Source organism: Symphalangus syndactylus, chromosome 7 (genome assembly GCF_028878055.3).
Source record: "Symphalangus syndactylus isolate Jambi chromosome 7, NHGRI_mSymSyn1-v2.1_pri, whole genome shotgun sequence".
NCBI lineage: Eukaryota > Metazoa > Chordata > Mammalia > Primates > Hylobatidae > Symphalangus > Symphalangus syndactylus.
Window position 1 is genome coordinate 89,662,182 of NC_072429.2, and position 21,219 is coordinate 89,683,400.

The 21,219-nt window shown below is 38.6% G+C and overlaps 1 protein-coding gene across 3 annotated transcripts in view; it reads left to right on the plus strand.

Annotated features, from left to right (window-relative positions):
• The window catches only part of LRRC69 (leucine rich repeat containing 69), a 138,553-nt gene that overhangs the window by 34,430 nt on the left and 82,904 nt on the right, over nucleotides 1–21,219 (plus strand). For all 3 annotated transcript variants that reach the window (XM_063643425.1, XM_055286733.2, XM_063643426.1), the window contains 2 exons: nucleotides 15,014–15,140; nucleotides 17,729–17,801. In XM_063643425.1, coding sequence (XP_063499495.1) covers nucleotides 15,014–15,140; nucleotides 17,729–17,801 — 200 coding nt within the window. The remainder of the gene's footprint in view (nucleotides 1–15,013; nucleotides 15,141–17,728; nucleotides 17,802–21,219) is intronic.

Genomic DNA, 21,219 nt, shown 5'->3' on the forward strand with positions numbered 1-21,219 from the left:
TGCGGCATCATTTCTGAGGGCTCTGTTCTGTTCCATTGATCTATGTCTCTGTTGTGGGACCAGTACCATGCTGTTTTGGTTACTGTAGCCTTGTAGTATAGTTTGAAGTCAGGTAGCGTGATGCCTCCAGCTTTGTTCTTTTGGCTTAGGATTGACTTGGCGATGCGGGCTCTTTTTTGGTTCCATATGAACTTTAAAGTAGTTTTTTCCAATTCTGTGAAGAAAGTCATTGGTAGCTTGATGGGGATGGCATTGAATCTATAAATTACCTTGGGCAGTATGGCCATTTTCACGATATTGATTCTTCCAACCCATGAGCATGGAATGTTCTTCCATTTGTTTGTATCCTCTTTTATTTCATTGAGCAGTGGTTTGTAGTTCTCCTTGAAGAGGTCCTTCACATCCCTTGTAAGTTGGATTCCTAGGTATTTTATTCTCTTTGAAGCAATTGTGAATGGGAGTTCATTCATGATTTGGCTCTCTGTTTGTCTGTTATTGGTGTACAAGAATGCTTGTGATTTTTGTACATTAATTTTGTATCCTGAGACTTTGCTGAAGTTGCTAATCAGCTTAAGGAGATTTTGGGCTGAGACAGTGGGGTTTTCTAGATATACAATCATGTCATCTGCAAACAGGGACAATTTGACTTCCTCTTTTCGTAATTGAATACCCTTTATTTCCTTCTCCTGCCTGATTGCTCTGGCCAGAACTTCCAGCACTATGTTGAATAGGAGCGGTGAGAGAGGGCATCCCTGTCTTGTGCCAGTTTTCAGAGGGAATGCTTCCAGTTTTTGCCCATTCAGTATGATATTGGCTGTGGGTTTGTTGTAGATAGCTCTTATTATTTTGAGATACGTCCCATCAATACCTAATTTATTGAGAGTTTTTAGCATGAAGGGTTGTTGAATTTTGTCAAAGGCCTTTTCTGCATCTATTGAGATAATCATGTGGTTTTTGTCTTTGGTTCTGTTTATATGCTGGATTACATTTATTGATTTGCATATGTTGAACCAGCCTTGCATCCCAGGGATGAAGCCCACTTGATCATGGTGGATAAGCTTTTTGATGTGCTGCTGGATTCGGTTTGCCAGTATTTTATTGAGGATTTTTGCATCAATGTTCATCAAGGATATTGGTCTGAAATTCTCTTTTTTGGTTATGTCTCTGCCAGGTTTTGGTATCAGGACGATGCTGGCTTCGTAAAACGTGTTAGGGAGGATTCCCTCTTTTTCTATCGATTGGAATAGTTTCAGAAGGAATGGTACCAGTTCCTCTTTGTACCTCTGGTAGAATTCAGCTGTGAATCCATCAGGTCCTGGACTCTTTTTGGTTGGTAAGCTATTGATTATTGCCACAATTTCAGAACCTGTTATTGGTCTATTCAGAGATTCAACTTCCTCCTGGTTTAGTCTTGGGAGGGTGTATTTGTCAAGGAATTTATCCATTTCTTCCAGATTTTCTAGTTTATTTGCATAGAGGTGTTTGTAGTATTCTCTGATGGTAGATTGTATTTCTGTGGGATCGGTGGTGATATCCCCTTTTTCAGTTTTTATTGCATCTATTTGATTCTTCTCTCTTTTCTTCTTTATTAGTCTTGCTAGCGGTCCATCAATTTTGTTGATCTTTTCAAAAAACCAGCTCCTGGATTCATTAATTTTTTGAAGGGTTTTTTGTGTCTCTATTTCCTTCAGTTCTGCTCTGATTTTAGTTATTTCTAGCCTTCTGCTAGCTTTTGAATGTGTTTGCTCTTGCTTTTCTAGTTCTTTTAATTGTGATGTTAGGGTGTCCATTTTGGATCTTTCCTGCTTTCTCTTGTGGGCATTTAGTGCTATAAATTTTCCTCTACACACTGCTTTGAACGTGTCCCAGAGATTCTGGTATGTTGTGTCTTTGTTCTCGTTGGTTTCAAAGAACATCTTTATTTCTGCCTTCATTTCATTATGTACCCAATAGTCATTCAGGAGCAGGTTGTTCAGTTTCCATGTAGTTGAGCGGTTTTGACTGAGTTTCTTAATCCTGAGTTCTAGTTTGATTGCACTGTGGTCTGAGAGACAGTTTGTTATAATCTCTGTTCTTTTACATTTGCTGAGAAGAGCTTTACTTCCAACTATGTGGTCAATTTTGGAATAGGTGTGGTGTGGTGCTGAAAAAAATGTATATTCTGTTGATTTGGGGTGGAGAGTTCTGTAGATGTCTATTAGGTCCACTTTATGTAGAGCTGAGTTCAATTCCTGGATATCCTTTTTAACTTTCTGTCTCGTTGATCTGTCTAATGCTGACAGTGGGGTGTTAAAATCTCCCATTATTATTGTGTGGGAGTTTAAGTCCCTTTGTAGGTCACTGAGGACTTGCTTTATGAATCTGGGTGCTCCTGTGTTGGGTGCATATATATTTAGGATAGTTAGCTCTTCTTGTTGAATTGATCCCTTTACCATTATGTAATGGCCTTCTTTGTCTCTTTTGATCTTTGTTGGTTTAAAGTCTATTTTATCAGAGACTAGGATTGCAACCCCTGCCTTTTTTTGTTTTCCAGTTGCTTGATAGATCTTCCTCCATCCCTTTATTTTGAGTCTATGTGTGTCTCTGCACGTGAGATGGGTTTCCTGAATACAGCACACTGATGGGTCCTGACTCCTTATCCAGTTTGCCAGTCTGTGTCTTTTGATTGGAGCATTTAGCCCATTTACATTTAACGTGAATATTGTTATGTGTGAATCTGATCCTGTCATTATGATGCTAGTTGGTTATTTTGCTCGTTAGTTGCTATAGTTTCTTCCTAGCCTCGATGGTCTTTACAATTTGGCATGTTTTTGCAGGGGCTGGTACCGGTTGTTCCTTTCCATGTTTAGTGCTTCCTTCAGGAGCTCTTTTAGGGCAGGCCTGGTGGTGACAAAATCACTCAGCGTTTGCTTGTCTGTAAAGTATTTTATTTCTCCTTCACTTATGAAGCTTAGTTTGGCGGGATAGGAAATTCTGGGTTGAAAATTCTTTTCTTTAAGAATGTTGAATATCGGCCCCCACTCTCTTCTGGCTTGTAGAGTTTCTGCTGAGAGATCAGCTGTTAGTCTGATGGGCTTCCCTTTGTGGGTAACCCGACCTTTCTCTCTGGCTGCCCTTAACATTTTTTCCTTCATTTCAACTTTGGTGAATCTGACAATTATGTGTCTTGGAGTTGCCCTTCTCGAGGAGTGTCTTTGTGGCGTTCTCTGTATTTCCTGAATCTGAATGCTGGCCTGCCTTGCTAGATTGGGGAAGTTCTCCTGGATAATATCTTGCAGAGTGTTTTCCAACTTGGTTCCATTCTCCCCATCATTTTCAGGTACACCAATCAGACGTAGGTTTGGTCTTTTCACATAGTCCCAAATTTCTTGGAGGCTTTGTTCATTTCTTTTTATTCTTTTTTCTCTAAACTTCCCTTCTGTCTTCATTTCATTCATTTCATCTTCTATCAGCGATACCCTTTCTTCCAGTTGATCGCATCTGCTACTGAGGCTTCTGCATTCTTCGCGTAGTTCTCGAAACTTGGCTTTCAGCTCCATCATCTCCTTGAAGCCCTTCTCTCCATTGGTTATTCTAGTTATCCATTCTTCTAATTTTTTTTCAAAGTTTTTAACTTCTTTGCTATTGTTTTGAATTTCCTCTCGTAGCTCAGAGTAGTTTGATCGTCTGAAGCCTTCTTCTCTCAACTCATCAAAGTCATCCTCCATCCAGCTTTGTTCCGTTGCTGGTGAGGAACTGCGTTCCTTTGGAGGAGGAGAGGTGCTCTGTTTTTTAGAGTTTCCAGTTTTTTTGGTCTGTTTTTTCCCCATCTTTGTGGTTTTGTCTACTTTTTGTCTTCGATGATGGTGATGTACAGATGGGTTTTTGGTGTGGATGTCCTTTCTGTTTGTTAATTTTCCTTCTACCAGACAAGACCCTCAGCTGCAGGTCTGTTGGAGTTTACTAGAGGTCCACTCCAGACCGTGTTTGGCTGGGTGTCAGCACCGGTGGCTGCAGAACAGCGGATTTTCGTGAGACCACAAATTCAGCTGTCTGATAGTTCCTCTGAAAGTTTTGTCTCAGAGGAGTACCCCGTTGAATGAGGTGTCAGTCTGTCCCTACTGGGGGGGTGCCTCCCAGTTAGGCTGCTCAGGGGTGAGGGACCCACTTTAGGAGGCAGTCTGTCCGTTCTCAGATCTCCAGCTGCGTGCTGGGAGAACCACTACTCTCTTCAAAGCTGTCAGTCAGACAGGGACATTTAAGGCTGTGGAGGTTCTGGCTGAGTTTTTGGTTGTCTGTGCCCTGCCCCCAGAGGTGGAGCCTACAGAGGCAGGCAGGCCTCCTTGAGCTGTGGTGGGCTCCACCCAGTTCGAGCTTCCTGGCTGCTTTGTTTACCTAAGCAAGCCTGGGCAATGGCGGGCGCCCCTCCCCCAGCCTCGTTGCCGCCTTGCAGTGTGATCTCAGACTGCTGTGCTAGCAATCAGCAAGACTCTGTGGGCATAGGACCCTCCGAGCCAGGTGCGGGACACAATCTCCTAGTGTGCCGTTTTCCAGGCCCGTTGGAAAAGCGCAGTATTAGGACGGGACTGACCCGATATTCCAGGTGCCGTCTGTTTCCCCTTTCTTTGACTAGGAAAGGGAACTCCCTGACCCCTTGCGCTTCCCGTGTGAGGCAATGCCTCGCCCTGCTTCGTTAGGCACTCCCTAGTGAGATGAAACCGGTACCTCAAGCAGAAATGCAGAAATCACCCGTCTTCTGTGTCGCTGGGGCTGGGAGCTGGAGACCGGAGCTGTTCCTATTCGGCCATCTTGGCTCCACCCCTAGTATTGTGATTAATAGATTAATCAGTATGTTTTCTCCTTAAATTTCTTGTCTTCTTCTCTCTTACTTATTAAAAATATCACTATACATTGAACCTAGATTCTATAATCCAAAGGCATCAATGGACATTGAGATGCTTGCCTCATATCCAAGATGTAAGAGAAAGTGCACATGCCTATTTTAAGGCAGGCCACAGATAGGCTATAACTTTCAGGTATGAGTGGGTCAATACAATCAAACAAATCAAATCAAATTTAGTAAGAGCATAGACAGACAGTATTTGGAGCAAGTATACAAAGACATAGAAAAGACTATCTACAGGGAGGTTGGAAACATTTAGGATATACTGGGTAGAGAAATTATAGGTTCATCTTTTGGGCAGCTGTTTAGATATAATCTAGTAGGATTGAATAAAGGAAATTTAAGTCACAATACATCCATTCTTTGCATCTTTTGCTATGTAATGCTATAGGCAGGCAGTAATGAGTACTAGGTTGATTGCAATGAGATAGAACTGAAAAAGGTACATCTAAAAGGATTGTTAAGACTAAAACTTGGTGGCAGATTGAATTTAGGTGGAGGGAGAGAAAGATGTTCTAGGTAGCTCCAATGTTTGACCACCATAGGTTTATGAGAAGTGGGAGAAGCAGATCTAGTTTGTCCAGGGATCATTGTCCAGTTTAATACTTTGAATTTAGAGTGATCCACTGGAGTTATCTTAGATGCCAAAACTAACAAGATCCACTTTTTTTTTTTTTTTTTAACAGGGATAAATGTAAATTCCTATATTTAGGTTAAGAAATGAATTCAATTGCACAAGTCCGGGATGTGGGATATCTGCTTGACAGTTAGCTTAGGGGTTTTTATTGGCCACAGACAAAACTAATTATGCATCAACAATGTGCCTTGTTGCTGAAAGAGTACGTGCCATGTTAGGCTGCATAATAGAAGTGTTGTCATCCGCCTGAGGGAGACCCGTGGTCCCACTACCATATGTGCTATGAGAGCTGATTTCCTGTCTCACCATAGGCTCCATCTTTTCAGAGATGGGTGCTCACAAAAATTAGAGAGTGGTCAGTATGGTCAGGGGTCTGGAAATTATGTCCTGAGGGAAATAGTTAAGGGAAAATGGAACAAATTTAGAGGGAATATGATAGCAATCTTCAAAAATTTGAAAGATTGTTATGTGAGAGAGAAGGAATGCAAATATTTATTATGATTGCTGTGAGAAAAATTGGGTAGAAATTTCAGAGAGCCTAAATATTAAAAAATTAAATATGGATAGCTAGATCTTCCTAATAAGATAAAAGTGCTACCCATTACTGGGTGTGCTCATGGGGAAGGTATGTTAATTGCCCGTCTGCATTCTGTATGTTGGTCTAGGTGACTTGTAAAATTTCCTTCTAGGCCAGGTGCGGTGGCTCATGCCTGTAATCCCAGCACTTTGGGAGGCTGAGGCAGGCGGATCATTTGAAGCCAGGAGTTCGAGACCAGCCTGGCCAACATGGCAAAAATCCCATCTCTACTAAAAATAAAAAAAAAAAATAGCCAGGCGTGGTGGCATATACCTACTACTTGGGAAGCTGAGACATGAGAATCATTTGAACCCAGGATGCAGAGGTTGCAGTGAGCTGAGATCGTGCCACTGCCCTCCAGCCTGGGGGACAGAGTGAGACTGTCTGAAAAAAAAAAAATTATTCTAATTGTTATGATAATTCCCTGGTTTATGGGTCTATGAGTTGCAATGGTGTCTTTCCATCTATAACCATACCAATTTCCAAGGGAAAGAGAATACCAATAGAACTTCATTCTACGTGTAATTACTGAGAGATGCAAGCTTTAAAGCTTATCAAATAGTTGTCTGTCATATGACTAAAGCCTTCCTTCAGGAACTACACATACCATAGAGAATGTTACTAATGAAACACTGCCTACACTCTTTCTGGATATCTGCTATTTCTGCAGTTCTTTGTTAGTAAAACACCATTTGAAACAATGTTGTCAAAGCATTCCAAATATCTTACATCAAACTTCATCTTCTCAGAGAACTACTTCTCTAATGACCCAATCTAGTCCTGAGTTACTTTCTATTGCATTATCCTGTTTTCTTTTTTCATATTTAAGACTAACTACTAACACACTATTTGTTTACTTATTTGTTGTCTGACTCACTTCCCAGCATAGAAGCATTGTAGAGAGGGATCTTGTGTGTCTTGTTCACTCTTCCTCTAGCATTCAGAAATAGTACCATCATAGACATATCTTAAACATAATTGAATTAATGAAACATCTAGGTTGGGGCTTGAGGTGTTTCTCAAAGGTAACTCAATCCTTGCTACAGTGTTTCTGGACCTTTCCGTATAATTTAAGTAATCTACACTGAAGCTCTGATGTATTTGCCATGGTGACAGAGTATAAATGCTACTACCTAGTCTTTAAGAGACATTTATGAATTTAAAGGAAATCAGTGAATCTTCCTTTGGTTATCCTATGCTATGAAGAATATTCCCAGTCCCACTCACTTCATCTTAGTTTTGACTTTGAAATCCTTTACAAGTTGAGGTTTATATGTGAACCCTCTTCCTCTTCTCCAAGCTACATTCTTGGTTGCAGAGCTCAGAATTTCACATGGTAGCTTTTTCCAGTCAAAGGACCATGTGGTTAATGCATTATCCAGATAAAATGTCTTTTCCTAGATCATCTATCCATTTTACAATATCTTGGGAGCTAAGTTGGATGAGATAATCAACTGTGGTTGTCAGTCACCCTACTACATTCCCCTAGATTGCCTTTTTTTTTTTTTTTTTAATTTTATTATTATTATACTTTAAGTTTTAGGGTACATGTGCACAATGTGCAGGTTTGTTACATATGTATACATGTGCCATGTTGGTGTGCTGCACCCATTAACTCGTCATTTAGCATTAGGTATATCTCCTAATGCTATCCCTCCCCCCATCCCCCCACCCCACATCAGTCCCCGGTGTGTGATGTTCCCCTTCCTATGTCCATGTGTTCTAATTGTTCAATTCCCACCCATTAAGAAAATCAGGATACAGTGAATTTACTGAGGCAAAGAAGTCAGGTTACTGTTCCGAAGCTCAAATTGCCTTAACGTACAAGCTGTCATTTTTACAAATCCATGAAAAAAGAGTAAGGAAATTGGTTCTTGAATAATATGGTCATGCCATTTTAAACTCTTTGTTTTTTCTCTTTTTGTTAAAAGAATGAAGAAAATATACTTAAATTACTCATAGTCCCACCACCAAGAAAAGATATTTTTCATTTGATTCAAATACATTCATTATTTATATTTGCCTTAATAATGAACATGTCATTTAATATTCTGCATCTTTTACTTAATATTATATAAAAAGCATTTTCTTATGATTCTACATCACCCTCATGATAATAATTATTTTTTTATTTTATTTTTATATATATATATTTTTAATTTTATTATTATTACACTTTAAGTTTTAGGGTACATGTGCACAATGTGCAGGTTTGTTACATATGTATACATGTGCCATGCTGGTGTGCTGCACCCATTAACTCATCATTTAACATTAGGTATATCTCCTAATGCTATCCCTCCCCCCTCCCCCCACCCCACAACAGTCCCCGGAGTGTGATGTTCCCCTTCCTGTGTCCATGTGTTCTCATTGTTCAATTCCCACCTATGAGTGAGAACATACGGTGTCTGGTTTTTTGTCCTTGCAATAATTTGCTGAGAATGATGGTTTCCAGTTTCATCCATGTCCCTACAAAGGACATAAACTCATCATTTTTTATGGCTGCATAGTATTCCATGGTGTATATTTGCCACATTTTCTTAATCCAGTCTATTGTTGTTGGACATTTGGGTTGGTTCCAAGTCTTTGCTATTGTGAATAGTGCTGCAGTAAACATATGTGTGTATGTGTCTTTATAGCAGCATGATTTATAATCCCTTGGGTATATACCCAGTAATGGGATGGCTGGGTCAAATGATATTTCTAGTTCTAGATCCCTGAGGAATCGCCACACTGACTTCCACAATGGTTGAACTAGTTTACAGTCCCACCAACAGTGTAAAAGTGTTCCTATTTCTCCACATCCTCTCCAGCACCTGTTGTTTCCTGACTTTTTAATGATCACCATTCTAACTGGTGTGAGATGGTATCTCATTGTGGTTTTGATTTGCATTTCTCTGATGGCCAGTGATGATGAGCATTTTTTCATGTGTTTTTTGGCTGCATAAATGTCTTCTTTTGAGAAATGTCTGTTCATATCCTTCGCCCAACCCCTTGATGGGGTTGTTTGTTTTTTTCTTGTAAATTTGTTTGAGTTCATTATAGATTCTGGATATTAGCCCTTTGTCAGATGAGTAGGTTGCGAAAATTTTCTCCCATTTTCTAGGTTGCCTGTTCACTCTGATGGTAGTTTCTTTTGCTGTGCAGAAGCTCTTTAGTTTAATTAGATCCCATTTGTCAATTTTGGCTTTTGTTGCCATTGCTTTTTGTGTTTTAGACATGAAGTCCTTGCCCATGCCTATGTCCTGAATGGTATTGCCTAGGTTTTCTTCTAGGGTTTTTATGGTTAACATGTAAGTCTTTAATCCATCTTGAATTAATTTTTGTATAAGGTGTAAGGAAGTGATCCAGTTTCAGCTTTCTCCATATGGCTAGCCAGTTTTCCCAGCACCATTTATTAAATAGGGAATCCTTTCCCCATTGCTTGTTTTTGCCAGGTTTGTCAAAGATCAGATGGTTGTAGATACACGGCGTTATTTCTGAGGGCTCTATTCCGTTCCATTGGTCTATATCTCTGTTTTGGTACCAGTACCATGCTGTTTTGGTTACTGTAGTCTTGTAGTATAGTTTGAAGTCAGGTAGCGTGAGGATTGACTTGGCAATGTGGGCTCTTTTTTGGTTCCATATGAACTTTAAAGTAGTTTTTTCCAGTTCTGTGAAGAAAGTCATTGGTAGCTTGATGGGGATGGCATTGAATCTATACATTACCTTGGGCAGTATGGCCATTTTCACAATGTTGATTCTTCCTGCCCATGAGCACGAAATGTTCTTCCATTTGTTTGTATCCTCTTTTATTTCATTGAGCAGTGGTTTGTAGTTCTCCTTGCCTTTCAGAGTGACTTTTTCCTTTTCCTCAAACCTCCTAATCTCCTCCTCTCAGCAGATGACTTTGTTTCATATTTCTGTGAGAAAACATACACCATCCTTCAGGAACTCTCTCATCTTTTCATCACTAATTCATCTACTTATCTGATCCTCACTCACCCTTTCCTACCTTCCTTCCTACTACCCTTGATGAAGAGCCCTTACTCTTATCTAAGGCCAGCACCCAATTGTACTTTGTACCTGTCTCATCTTCTAAAGGATTTTGGTTCTGTGAGTGTCCCCATATTTAAGGCGTGAGTTTCTAATCCCTACAGAGTTATTTCCGTCAGCACATAAATAAGCTATACTATCATTTATCTTGGGGGTAGGGGGGAAACTCCAGCTTCTTCTTCATTGTCTAGTTTCCCTTCATAGCAAAAGTTCTTACAAGAATTGTCTATTAGTCATTGTCTTTGCTTTCTCACATTTTCTGCACAGCCCACTTCAATCAGACTTTCTTCCCCAACACTTCACCCCTATTTTCAAGGTCACTAATCACTTTCCGATTGCTAAATCCAGTGGTTATTTCGATGCTTTAATTTTATTTAGCCTTCCCCTAGGATATGTCCCAAATTTTCCTTTTTAAAATACTTTTTGTTTCTTTTGCTTTTGCCTTGGATTCTGTTACACTATATATCTTGGAAATCCTGAAACAGATTTTTGTAATATTGAGGCATTTCTCTCAGAAGAAACCTGTCCAGGAGTGAGGGAATCTGGACAGGGCAGGGAAAGAACCTGGATAAAGAGGTGGTTCCAGGAGAAATGTAGTCTCAGCCCAATCCTTTCAGAGCTTTGGGGCATGCCCTGCAGCACAGAGGCAAAGGGGTTGGGCTGTTATGTCCTGGCATCTGTCATGGTGTAGCGGCTGTCTGGGAGGATGGAGCAGAGGCACAACCTTCCAGGTAAAGCCCTTCCTTGCAGTTAAGGGAAATTCTTCTAAGAAGGGTGCAGGAGAAAGTCCTCCCGGGATAAATTCATGGTAGCTGCGGATGGAGCACTACTCAGCTGTGGGATGTGGTGTACCAGATGCTTTAAGTGGCCTATCTTTCCCTTCCACTTCAGCCACTTCTCAGTCAGTTCCTCTGCTGGGCTTGCATTCTCATCTCTTATAATCCCACATGATGCCTTTTACTTACTGAAGGCTCACAAATTTATTCTGTGCTCTTGATTACTCCGGAGAACCCTAGAATTACATTTACAACTCCTACTTGACATTTTCGTTTAAAGATCTAAAAGCCTTCTTAATTTTAACGGGGATAAAACTAAACTCTTGATTCCTTGTCCCTCCTCCAAACCTGCCCTTGTCACAGTTTCCCCATCTCAGGTGCTCAAGTTCCAAAGTTAGGTGCTATTCATGATTCTTCTATTTATCTTACATCATACAACATTCTGGCTCTTCATCCAAAGCATATCCCAAACCCATCCACATCTCTCCAGGTCCACCACCCGCTACCTAGCTAAAGCCATTGCCTCTTGCCTGCACCACTGCAGTATTGCCTCTGCGTTCTCTTTGTGTTTCACTTCTTGCTGCCCTTGCAGATTCTGCTATACAGATGCCAGGATGATCCTGTTAAAACACATGTCAAATAATGTTACACATATGCTTAAAACCCTACAGTCATTTCTCACTGAGCTTAGAATAAAATCCCAACCCCTTACGCTAGTTTATGAAACCATATGTAATCTGGCCCAAGTATACCTTTCCAACCTCTTTTTTGCTGAGTGTTCCTCTATCTACAGTGCTCAGCCACATCAGCTGCATCTCCTGGCCTCCTCAACCACACCAAGAATGTGCCTCCATTGGGGTCTTTATTTTGACAGTTTCTTCTTCCTTATTGTCACTCAGATCTCAGTCTATATAGCAAGACAGGTTCTCCTGATCAACAAATCACTTTCTCCTCACTCTTTAAATTGTCTCTAGAACACTTAATACTGTCTGTTATTTTTGTATTAATTTGTTTAGCCACTTAGTCATTGGATGGTTGCTTTCTTACTGTTTAAGTGCCTTGAGGGCAAAGATGTTACATGTCTTATGCATGCAATGAATTTTTTTTTTTTTTTTTTTTTTTTTGAGACGCAGTCTTGCTCTGTCGCCCAGGCTGGAGTGCAGTGGCGCAGTCTCGGCTCACTGCAAGCTCCACCTCCCAGGTTCACGCCATTCTCCTGCCTCAGCCTCTCCGAGTAGCTGGGACTACAGGCGCCCACCACCACGCCTGGCTATTTTTTTTTTTGTATTTTTAGTAGAGACGGGGTTTCACTGTGGTCTCGATCTCCTGACCTCGTGATCCGCCCGCCTCGGCCTCCCAAAGTGCTGGGATTACAAGCGTGAGCCACCGCGCCCGGCCGAATATTTTTTAATGAGTGAATAAATGAATGGTGACCCACCTGCTTTAAGAGATATGTATTCACTTAGAATATGTGCAGTTTAGACTGCATTTTTGAAACTGTTTGTTTATGGATATATTTCTAAGCATCAAAAAACCCACAAAAAAACAAAAACTAAACCAAAACTGAAACCCACCCTGCTTTACAGTCAAGATTGATTATAATCTGTGATTTTCCTTTGACATATGATGAAATCTAGTTACTATGTATCTTCATATATCTGGGCCAGACCCTTATATTCTGTAAAACTCAATGACAAAAATATATCTAACTCATATGTAAGAACTTACCACATAACATGCAAAATGAGCACTGTACAGTATATGCCCTTAGAAATACACAGAAAAGCATTGATAGTGTGGGACATTACAAGCTGTTTCTTGTTTACTTTAAAAATATATGTTACCATCCCTTTTTTTAGGTGATAATTCACCATGAGTCTCATACTTCTGCACATTCTGTAAACAGAGGCACTGGCTGGCTTTGCTTTGGACCAATTTTTCCAGTATAATTACATAGCAGACAACCTTGGAAATTAGAAATAGTGTCTCCCTCTGGACCGAAGGGCAGGCATGGTTACTGCCCATCATAAAAGATTCAGGGTCCCTAAACTCATTGTTCCTGTTCAGTAACACAGCCTACTTCACGTCTAGGTATCTCTTTGTGTTCTTTGCATTTTCAGTGCAAAAATAGTAATATTCTGGACACTGCTATTGCTCTAGGTAATAAACGGTCCCTTGTATCTTTCCCAGGGGTCTCATGTTTTCTACCAGCATTCACGAAACTGTGGCAGGTTCACTTGTTAGCTTGTAAACTGGGTAAAATCTTGGACTTTTCACAATGCCTGACACATTCTTGCGTATCTCGCCAGTCCTCAGAGAGATTTTCTTGGGCTCTCAGTACTCCTAGGCTGCTGTGCATGTTTCACTAAATTTAGGCAAAAGAATGAAATCTACCTCGTTTTGGAAGAGACTGCAAATAGTCACTTTGATAGGCAAATAATGGAGCCCCAAAGATGCCCACACCTAATCTCCCAATCCTCTGAATGTGTTAGGTTATATGACAAAGGGGAATTAAGGGTGCAGCCAGAAGTAAGGTGGATAGTCAGCTAACCTGGAGAATGGGAGGTTACCCTAGATTATCCAAGTGGACCCAGTGTAATGATGAGGTTTTTAAATGTGGAAGAGTCAGCATTAGTGTGATATGATTTGAAAAAGACTTAACCATCCATTGCTGGCTTTAAAGGGGAAAGTGGGGCGTATAAGCCAAGGAATGGAGGCTGACTCTGAAAGTTAGGAAAGGCAAGCAAACAGATCATCCCCTGGAGTTTCCGGAAAGGAACACCAGCTTGATTTTAGTCAGTGAGACTGTTTCTGATTTCTGATCTCCAGAAATATACGATAAATTTGTGTTGTTCTAAGCCACAAAGTTTGTGATAATTTTTTATAGCAGTTATAGGAAACCAATACAGTTACAGACTCTGGATAAAATAGCTACATGAATGTATTTTAACTTCACATTTACAATAGAAGAAGGCCTCCAACATGGTAGTAGATGTATTATACTATTATAAATTAGGATAATGGTAATTCTCAGACAAAAGTACATATGCAAGTGAAACCTTTACCATGAATTCTTAGGATGAGAAATTTCATTTTAATATCAATGTATATTTCTTTGTATTAATTTAAATCATTGTCTTACATCCATAACAAGTACTAGGTGACATTTAAATATAAATTGTGAATGGCTTAAATTTTCTTCTTAAATTTTTTGGTTTTATGTAAATTCATTAGTTTGTTAAAACTTCCAAGATTCCTTTTATTTGGCCCTTACTATTAAAATTCTAAAGTATGCAATTGGTAATTAAACCTGAATAGTAAATTATGTTTGGGAGTAAAGTAAAAGACTCTTTGTATTTTGGAAAGTACAATTAGATTTTACAACAAAGAATATTACTATACTTTTGGGAACAATCTGTATCACGGATTTATTGGATTACAACATCAAGGAGGAACTTTTTAACTCCCCTTATGTGCAGTTCTTCCTAGGCCTGACCAATCTGTTCTCTGTAGGACAGATAACTGTAGGGTAGATCTTTTCTACCCTCATTATACCGTTTCAATAGTTTCTTTTCTAAATTTTGTGATCACACAGAGTGACATCAAAGTTAAAGGCCCGCCCCCCCAGGCTGTATACATGTAATAGAGTGGTCTTATGGCCTAGCTCATTTGGGAGTAGTATGTCAGGAGGACCTCAGATCTTTGGCTATGTTTCTGTTTTCAGTAACTTAGTTCCTTTGCTGAGTGTTTAATAGTTTGATTCTATAGGTCACAAGGTTCGGATACTCTTAAGTTGTTCAAATGATTTATAAATGGATCATCGGTTGTGGTTTTACATATCCTTGGGATGGTTTGTAATATAATTTTAATGAACTTAAGTGCTCTAATTAAAAATTAAATTGTGCTTTAATTAACATAAAGTGAGCATGAAGCTCAAATCAACTTTATTTATAAAGATAACTTTAGATATAACTGAAATAATTGTTTAAAAATATTTTGAAGTTTTCTTAGGTTACATAGATCTGAGCAAGGGGGCTTAAATTATTTCTTTTTTTCATTTGAAGTTGGATAATATATGAGTCCATTAAACCTCTATATGTTTGCAGTTGACAACACTAAATCTGGGAAACAACCTTTTAGAAGAAATTCCGGAAGAGATGAAATATCTTACATCTCTGAAGAATCTCCATTTATCTGGAAATAGGATCTGTAGATTTGCACCTGGAGCCTGTGGTAATTTAATCAACAAGAAAGAACATTATAGCATCAAATTTAATCTCTCATATTTAATAATATGAGACTGAAATGAAAAAGAATTTTGCATGTTTAATCTTTTTTTTGTTGGAGATATTTACATACTACTCTTGAAATATAGGAGGAGACAACACTTTAAAAAAGTATTGTATCATATGTTTATTTACATGTAGACCTAAGAAAATAAGTAAGCATCAGTGTTAATGAATTTTCCCATTTGTAGAATCAGTATAAAGTCAGATCGTGAATCTGGGGACCCTTTTCCTGAGCCAGAAATAATTTTATTGGAAAATCAAATCAAGTAAAGCTCTACCGTAGCTTTTTTCTTTTCACTTTTTATTCTGTCTTAGATATTAAGTCACACTTTTTGATCAAGATGCTAAATTTAAATCAATTTGGGGGGAATTTTAAAGAAAAGATATGAGATCCAATAAGCATTTTTTTCTTTCTTTTTCCCATTAACTAATAATTTCTCCATTCAAGATGACGCTATTCTTATTTGATATTCCTAGAGTGGGCTTAAGGACAAATGTATGACAAAGAGATCTAGATGGCTTTTATGGCTTTATCAACTAATGTAAGGTACTTGACCACTTTCTGTGTTGGTCCTTAGTAGTAAAACGAGAGAAATATTATAAAATTTATAAATTTCTCTGAACTTTTGAGGCATGGGTGCTATATATAATCATTGTCATCTTCACACAGAATTTATTAATGACATTACTGCATGCAGCAATAAATTAAGGGTTATATTTGGCAAATAGCACAAGTAGACTCTCGTACTGTCTTTTTAAAGGTACTTTAAAATCTTAGGTCATATATCTTGGAAAAATATTCTTTTCCAAAATAATAGATATAACAAACAATTATTGATACTTGGACACATTATATATGCAAAGCCACAGACCAGAGTTCAGTTACAATTTACCTTGGAAGAAAACAGTTTACACTAAAAAAGTTAAGGTCATGCAAATCAATAGATAATAATATTTTATGACCTATACTGAGGGGACAGATTTAAGTGCAACCTGATATACATAAACAATGTTGAGCATACTAATTTATACTAATTAAGGCTCTATAAGGAATTTTTTTTATCATATTGCCTTTAAATTTGAGATGTTAGGTATATATATATATCTTTATCTATATCTATCTAGATATATTTTATATACATATATAAAATTTGGAGTGCTCTTGAATGTCTTTAGTTTCTATATTTCTTTTTTTTTTTTTTTTTTTTTTTTGAGATGGAGTCTTGCTCTGTCACCCAGGCTGGAGTGCAGTGGCCCGATCTCGGCTCACTGCAAGCTCCGCCTCCCGGGTTCACCAGTTTCTATATTTCTTTTTAAAAATAATTGTTTTTTAATTGACAGATAACAATTGTACATACTCATGGAGTACATAGTGATATTTTGATACATATAATATATAGTGATCAGATCAGGGTAATTGGCATAGCCATCATTTCAAACACTTATCATTTCTTTGAGTTGGGAATATTCTTGACTTGGGGTTATTGAACTTTGAAAATCCCATGTGATTGACCTAAGTTATGTTCTATATCAGGTCCTGATGATTCAAGGTCAGAAGTAGTTTGATGTCAGGGAGTTTAATGCTGCCCAGCATGGGTCTGAATAACCTTGTTGCATTACATGACCCTGTTTCCCTGACCAGAGCAGATTGATCAGGGCTGGAGTTGGGTCCCAAGCTAAGCTTGTCATATTTTCTCTTTCTTGGGAATTGTGATAGAGTCTAAAACAGTTTAATTGGTTTGAGATAATTACATGACCTGAGGCGGAGATTGCAAACTGGTGGCCCATGGGCTGAAGCTGGTTCATAAATAAGTTGATTCTATTTTTTTGGCCTTTAAAAATCTTTGAATTAAGTGCCCATGTTTTCAAATCAGGAGAGTTCACATAGAAGTTTGGATCTCTGGCTCTTTTTAAAAATCTGTTTTAAAAAAGAAAGATTTAGCAACACTGCAGTTGCATTCCCATATGACAATTGCCAGAGCTGGCTGAATGGTGGTGGCCCTGTCTGACAGGGCATGGGATTATCATTTTGATTCCTGTGGACATGTGAGTTTAAAGGCTCTGTCTTCCCTGTCAATGAACATTCAAATTCAGAAGTTGTGATATGGTTATGAGTACATAGAAAAATAGAGCAAACATGTTCAAAAGAGAGAATGGAGGGAGGAAAGAGAGCGGGTAAGATATTATAAATATGAAAATGAGAGAAGCTGTAATGAAGAACTAAATTATATTTTCTGCAGAGATATTCAGACAGTACATTCTTAGGTTCTGGGTGCCTTTTAGCTTCTGATTCCAGTTTTTGATGAGCCTGGTTGCATCCTCATTCCACAGGCACAGTGACTTAGATTTGTAACTTTGTGATAAATTACTCCTTTTTGCTTGAGCTAGTTTAAGAGGGTTTCTGTTACCGCCACCAAAAGAGCCTTGGCCAAGGCAAGAACCAGAAGGAAAACAAAGGTATGTAGAAAAGTAGAAAAGTGACTAAAAATTATCTAACAGATGGCTAAAGTGACTAAAATTATTTTCTAACAGATGGCTTACAAAATTTAATCCTGCTTAATCTGAACAACAATCATCTTACGCAGCTTCCTCAAGAAGTCAGCAGGTAATTTTGTTTATAGCAAGACTTGGTTAACAGTCGCGCCCCTCCTTTTTCCCCACTGTGGTCATTTGAAAGCGTTATGCCTAGCATAAGTCCCTGTGGGATTTATACATAGCAAAGAGGGATCTGAAGGACTGAGGCAAGCCACTAATTTTATGCAGATGATTCCTTAAACACTTCAGAGAAATGAGAAACAGCATGATAATCTTAGTGTAAACATTGGGCTTTGAAACATAAAGTTCTAAAACTGATGGTCTCATTGATTTCCCAACTCTGAGGTTCTTGGAGCTTGGTTAGCCACAGAATTGGGCACATTAAATGTTATTTTGCATGTGTATTGTAAACCATTTTGAGCTTGATGGAAAAGGTAATGTAAAAACTAAGGATTTAAAACTGCAATGTCATTTTCATTTTTAAAAACCCCGTATTTTATTGTCATTAACCAAAAAAAAAAAAAAAAGCTGTTTTTCCTTATCCTGCATATCTGCACAGACAGAATGCCTTTCTGGAACCAGCTGAGAGCCTTGTCCTTCTGTAGGCAAAACACGCTCTTGGGCTTTTCCTCTGACAGATGGAGAGAGAACTCTGTTCAGGTTTACTTTGGAGGCTCCCTTTATTGCCTGTTGAGCAGAAACAGATGTGTCACAGAGCAAGAGCATCCAGAGTTTTAAAAGAGAATACAAAACTTTGAACAGTCCTCAACACGGGGCTTTCTGCAGCACCTAACATCTATTCCAATTTACTTGTCTATACCTCTAGCCAATGCGTTATTTTTTCCAAATATATTTTTATAAGGAAAGCAATATTTTAAGTCAGAGCAACTAGAAAAGAATTGAATCAATCTAATTTCTATAGAAGATAAATATTTGCAGCAATGAAAATGCCATGCTAATAGTTGTCTGCTTGCTTTTTTACAAATTCAGCTTATCAATCGATGTATATATTGACGATGATATAATTTTAAAAATAACTTGGGAGATCTCATGAATGAGGTTCAGTGCATATCTCTGTGCAACTAGATTTATGCCTTCGGGTCAGTAATTTAACTACTTTGAACTGCTGCTTTCTCATCTCTAAAGAAAGAATTTTGAATAGATGAACCTCAAAGTTTTTGCCGCTATAACACGTTATGATTTCACAATTTCATACACTTATCTCTGTTTGGAATACAAATTACAGTATTCAAGGAATCATATAAATCTAAGGGAATATGTTAGAAAGATGAAAGAATGCTTTCACTGAAAAAGGTAGGATTGCAAAGTGTATAGGTCTGTTCCGTTTTATAGTTAACTCTGGGTTGTCTATATTCTGGCCATATCCTACTAGATATCAATTAATTGGTCATCTCTCTAGGTAGAATTCCATTTTCTGAGCCTGGGAAAGTTTCTTCACTTTCCTATATCTTAACATCTTCATCTGCAAAATGGGGATGATGATAGTATTTTCAGAAAATAAATTGGACTGTTTTGACAGTTAAGCGAATTCATACAATATATTTAGGGTTGAGTTTGGGACATAAAAGGTATTAGGATTGAGTAAGTGCTCAATGGATGTCAGCTTTTATTATTATTGGTTGTTATTTTTATTCTAGCTTCTTTCCGTTCCCTTTGTTCACTCATTTCCAGAAACAAAAGAATGACTTTTCAGTGGATTTGGGCAAAGCATTGAGCATGTGTAGTTTGGCATTCTCCTCTTGCCCTGCTGTGAAGTAAGCAGCAGCCTCAGCAGGAAAGGCTGTGAAGGGGTGGTATATTTAATACAGAGGAGGGCTAGCAGGGACTCAGAGTGATCATGTCAGCTCTGTGCTGATGTTTGATTTCCTTCTCTCTAAATCCCATATCTTATTTCTCAATTTATTTAGAACTTAGGAGAGGGAAAAAGGAGTTTTGTTTTTGGCTCATTTAAACTACAGAGTATCAGTTCATGGACTTGGAGTCAAATTTGGCCAGGTAAGAGTTTTACACCTAAACAACTCTGTCATGGACAGCGCTGCACAGGCACAGGAAGAGGACAGCATGGGCATCCTGGTGACAGAATGAGTCTGGAAGACAGAGGGAGAGAGAGCAAGGGACTAAGTCGACAGGCTCAGTTGTTTCTCCAAATTCGTCAATCAGTGAAGTTGTTCTTCAATCTCCTGGGGAAGACAGATGTCAGGGAGAAGCTGCAAGTGTATCTTCTGTAGATTTTCTTTGGAAAAGTAGAACATCTCCCTGCTTGGTGGAATCAGGAACAATGGCAGATATTTGTTTCCCTCCTCTTTACTCACACAAATGAATGATGGACAAATGAACAATAGGATCTGAGCTCATTTTATTGCCTTGAAATAACAAAAAAGTTAAAACCAACTCCCACGATATAGTAAATCAGAGTAGAATCAATAAAAATGATTATAAAAATGATTAATGAAGAAAATTCCCCATCCCTTTCCCCACAGGACCTGCTCCACACATTTTTACTCCATTTCAGTGCTGAGTTGTCCTTCTTTGACCCTTTATACTGCAAAGAACTTCACTTCCTATTATCCTGACAAATTTGAGTTCCCTCAATTCCCTTCTTTTCAGCATCTTTCTCTCCATGTTCTATTTCTTTCCTCTCGCTCTTGCTTCCTTGTCATCTCTCTCTAAAGTGCCGTGTCTTTTGCTTTTGCTTCCTGTGTAACACATTGTAAATTCTCTTCTGTCTTCTCCATTCTACTTTAGATCATTTTCAAAAGTCGTTGCTGTCCTTTACATAGTCAAATATAATGGCCTTTTTCTTCTGCTGAATAAAAATTACATAAAACTATTCAATGCATTTTGTATTATTCAATGCATTTTGACAAATGTACACACACCAATAACATGTAGAACATTTTCTTCAGCCCAGAAATTTCCCCATACACCCTTCCAGTGAATTCTTACCTCTCATAAGTAATCAATATTCTGATTTCTGTCTTCTTTACAAATTAGTTTTACCAATCCTAGAACTAAATAAATGGAATCATATAATATATACATTTTTGTGTCTGTCTTCTTTTGCTTAGCATATTTTTTGAGACTCATATAACTGTTGCATTTATTAGTAGTTCATTGGTTTGTTTTTTGTTTTTTTGTTTTTTTTTTGAGACAGAGTCTGGCCCTACTCACCCAGGCTGGAGTGCAATGGCGCAATCGTGGCTCACTGCAACCTTCGCCTTCCGGGTTCAAGTGATTCTCATGCCTCAGCCTCCCGAGTAGCTGGTATTACAGGTGCCTGCCACCACGCCCAGCTAATTTTTGTATTTTTAGTAGAGATGGGGTTTCGCCATATCTGCCAGGCTGGTCTCGAACTCCTGACCTCAAGTGATCTGCCTGCCTCGGCCTCCCAAAGTGTTGGGATTACAGGCGTGAGCCACCATGCCTGGCAGTTTTTGTTTATTTGAGTAGCATTTCATTGCGTGAAT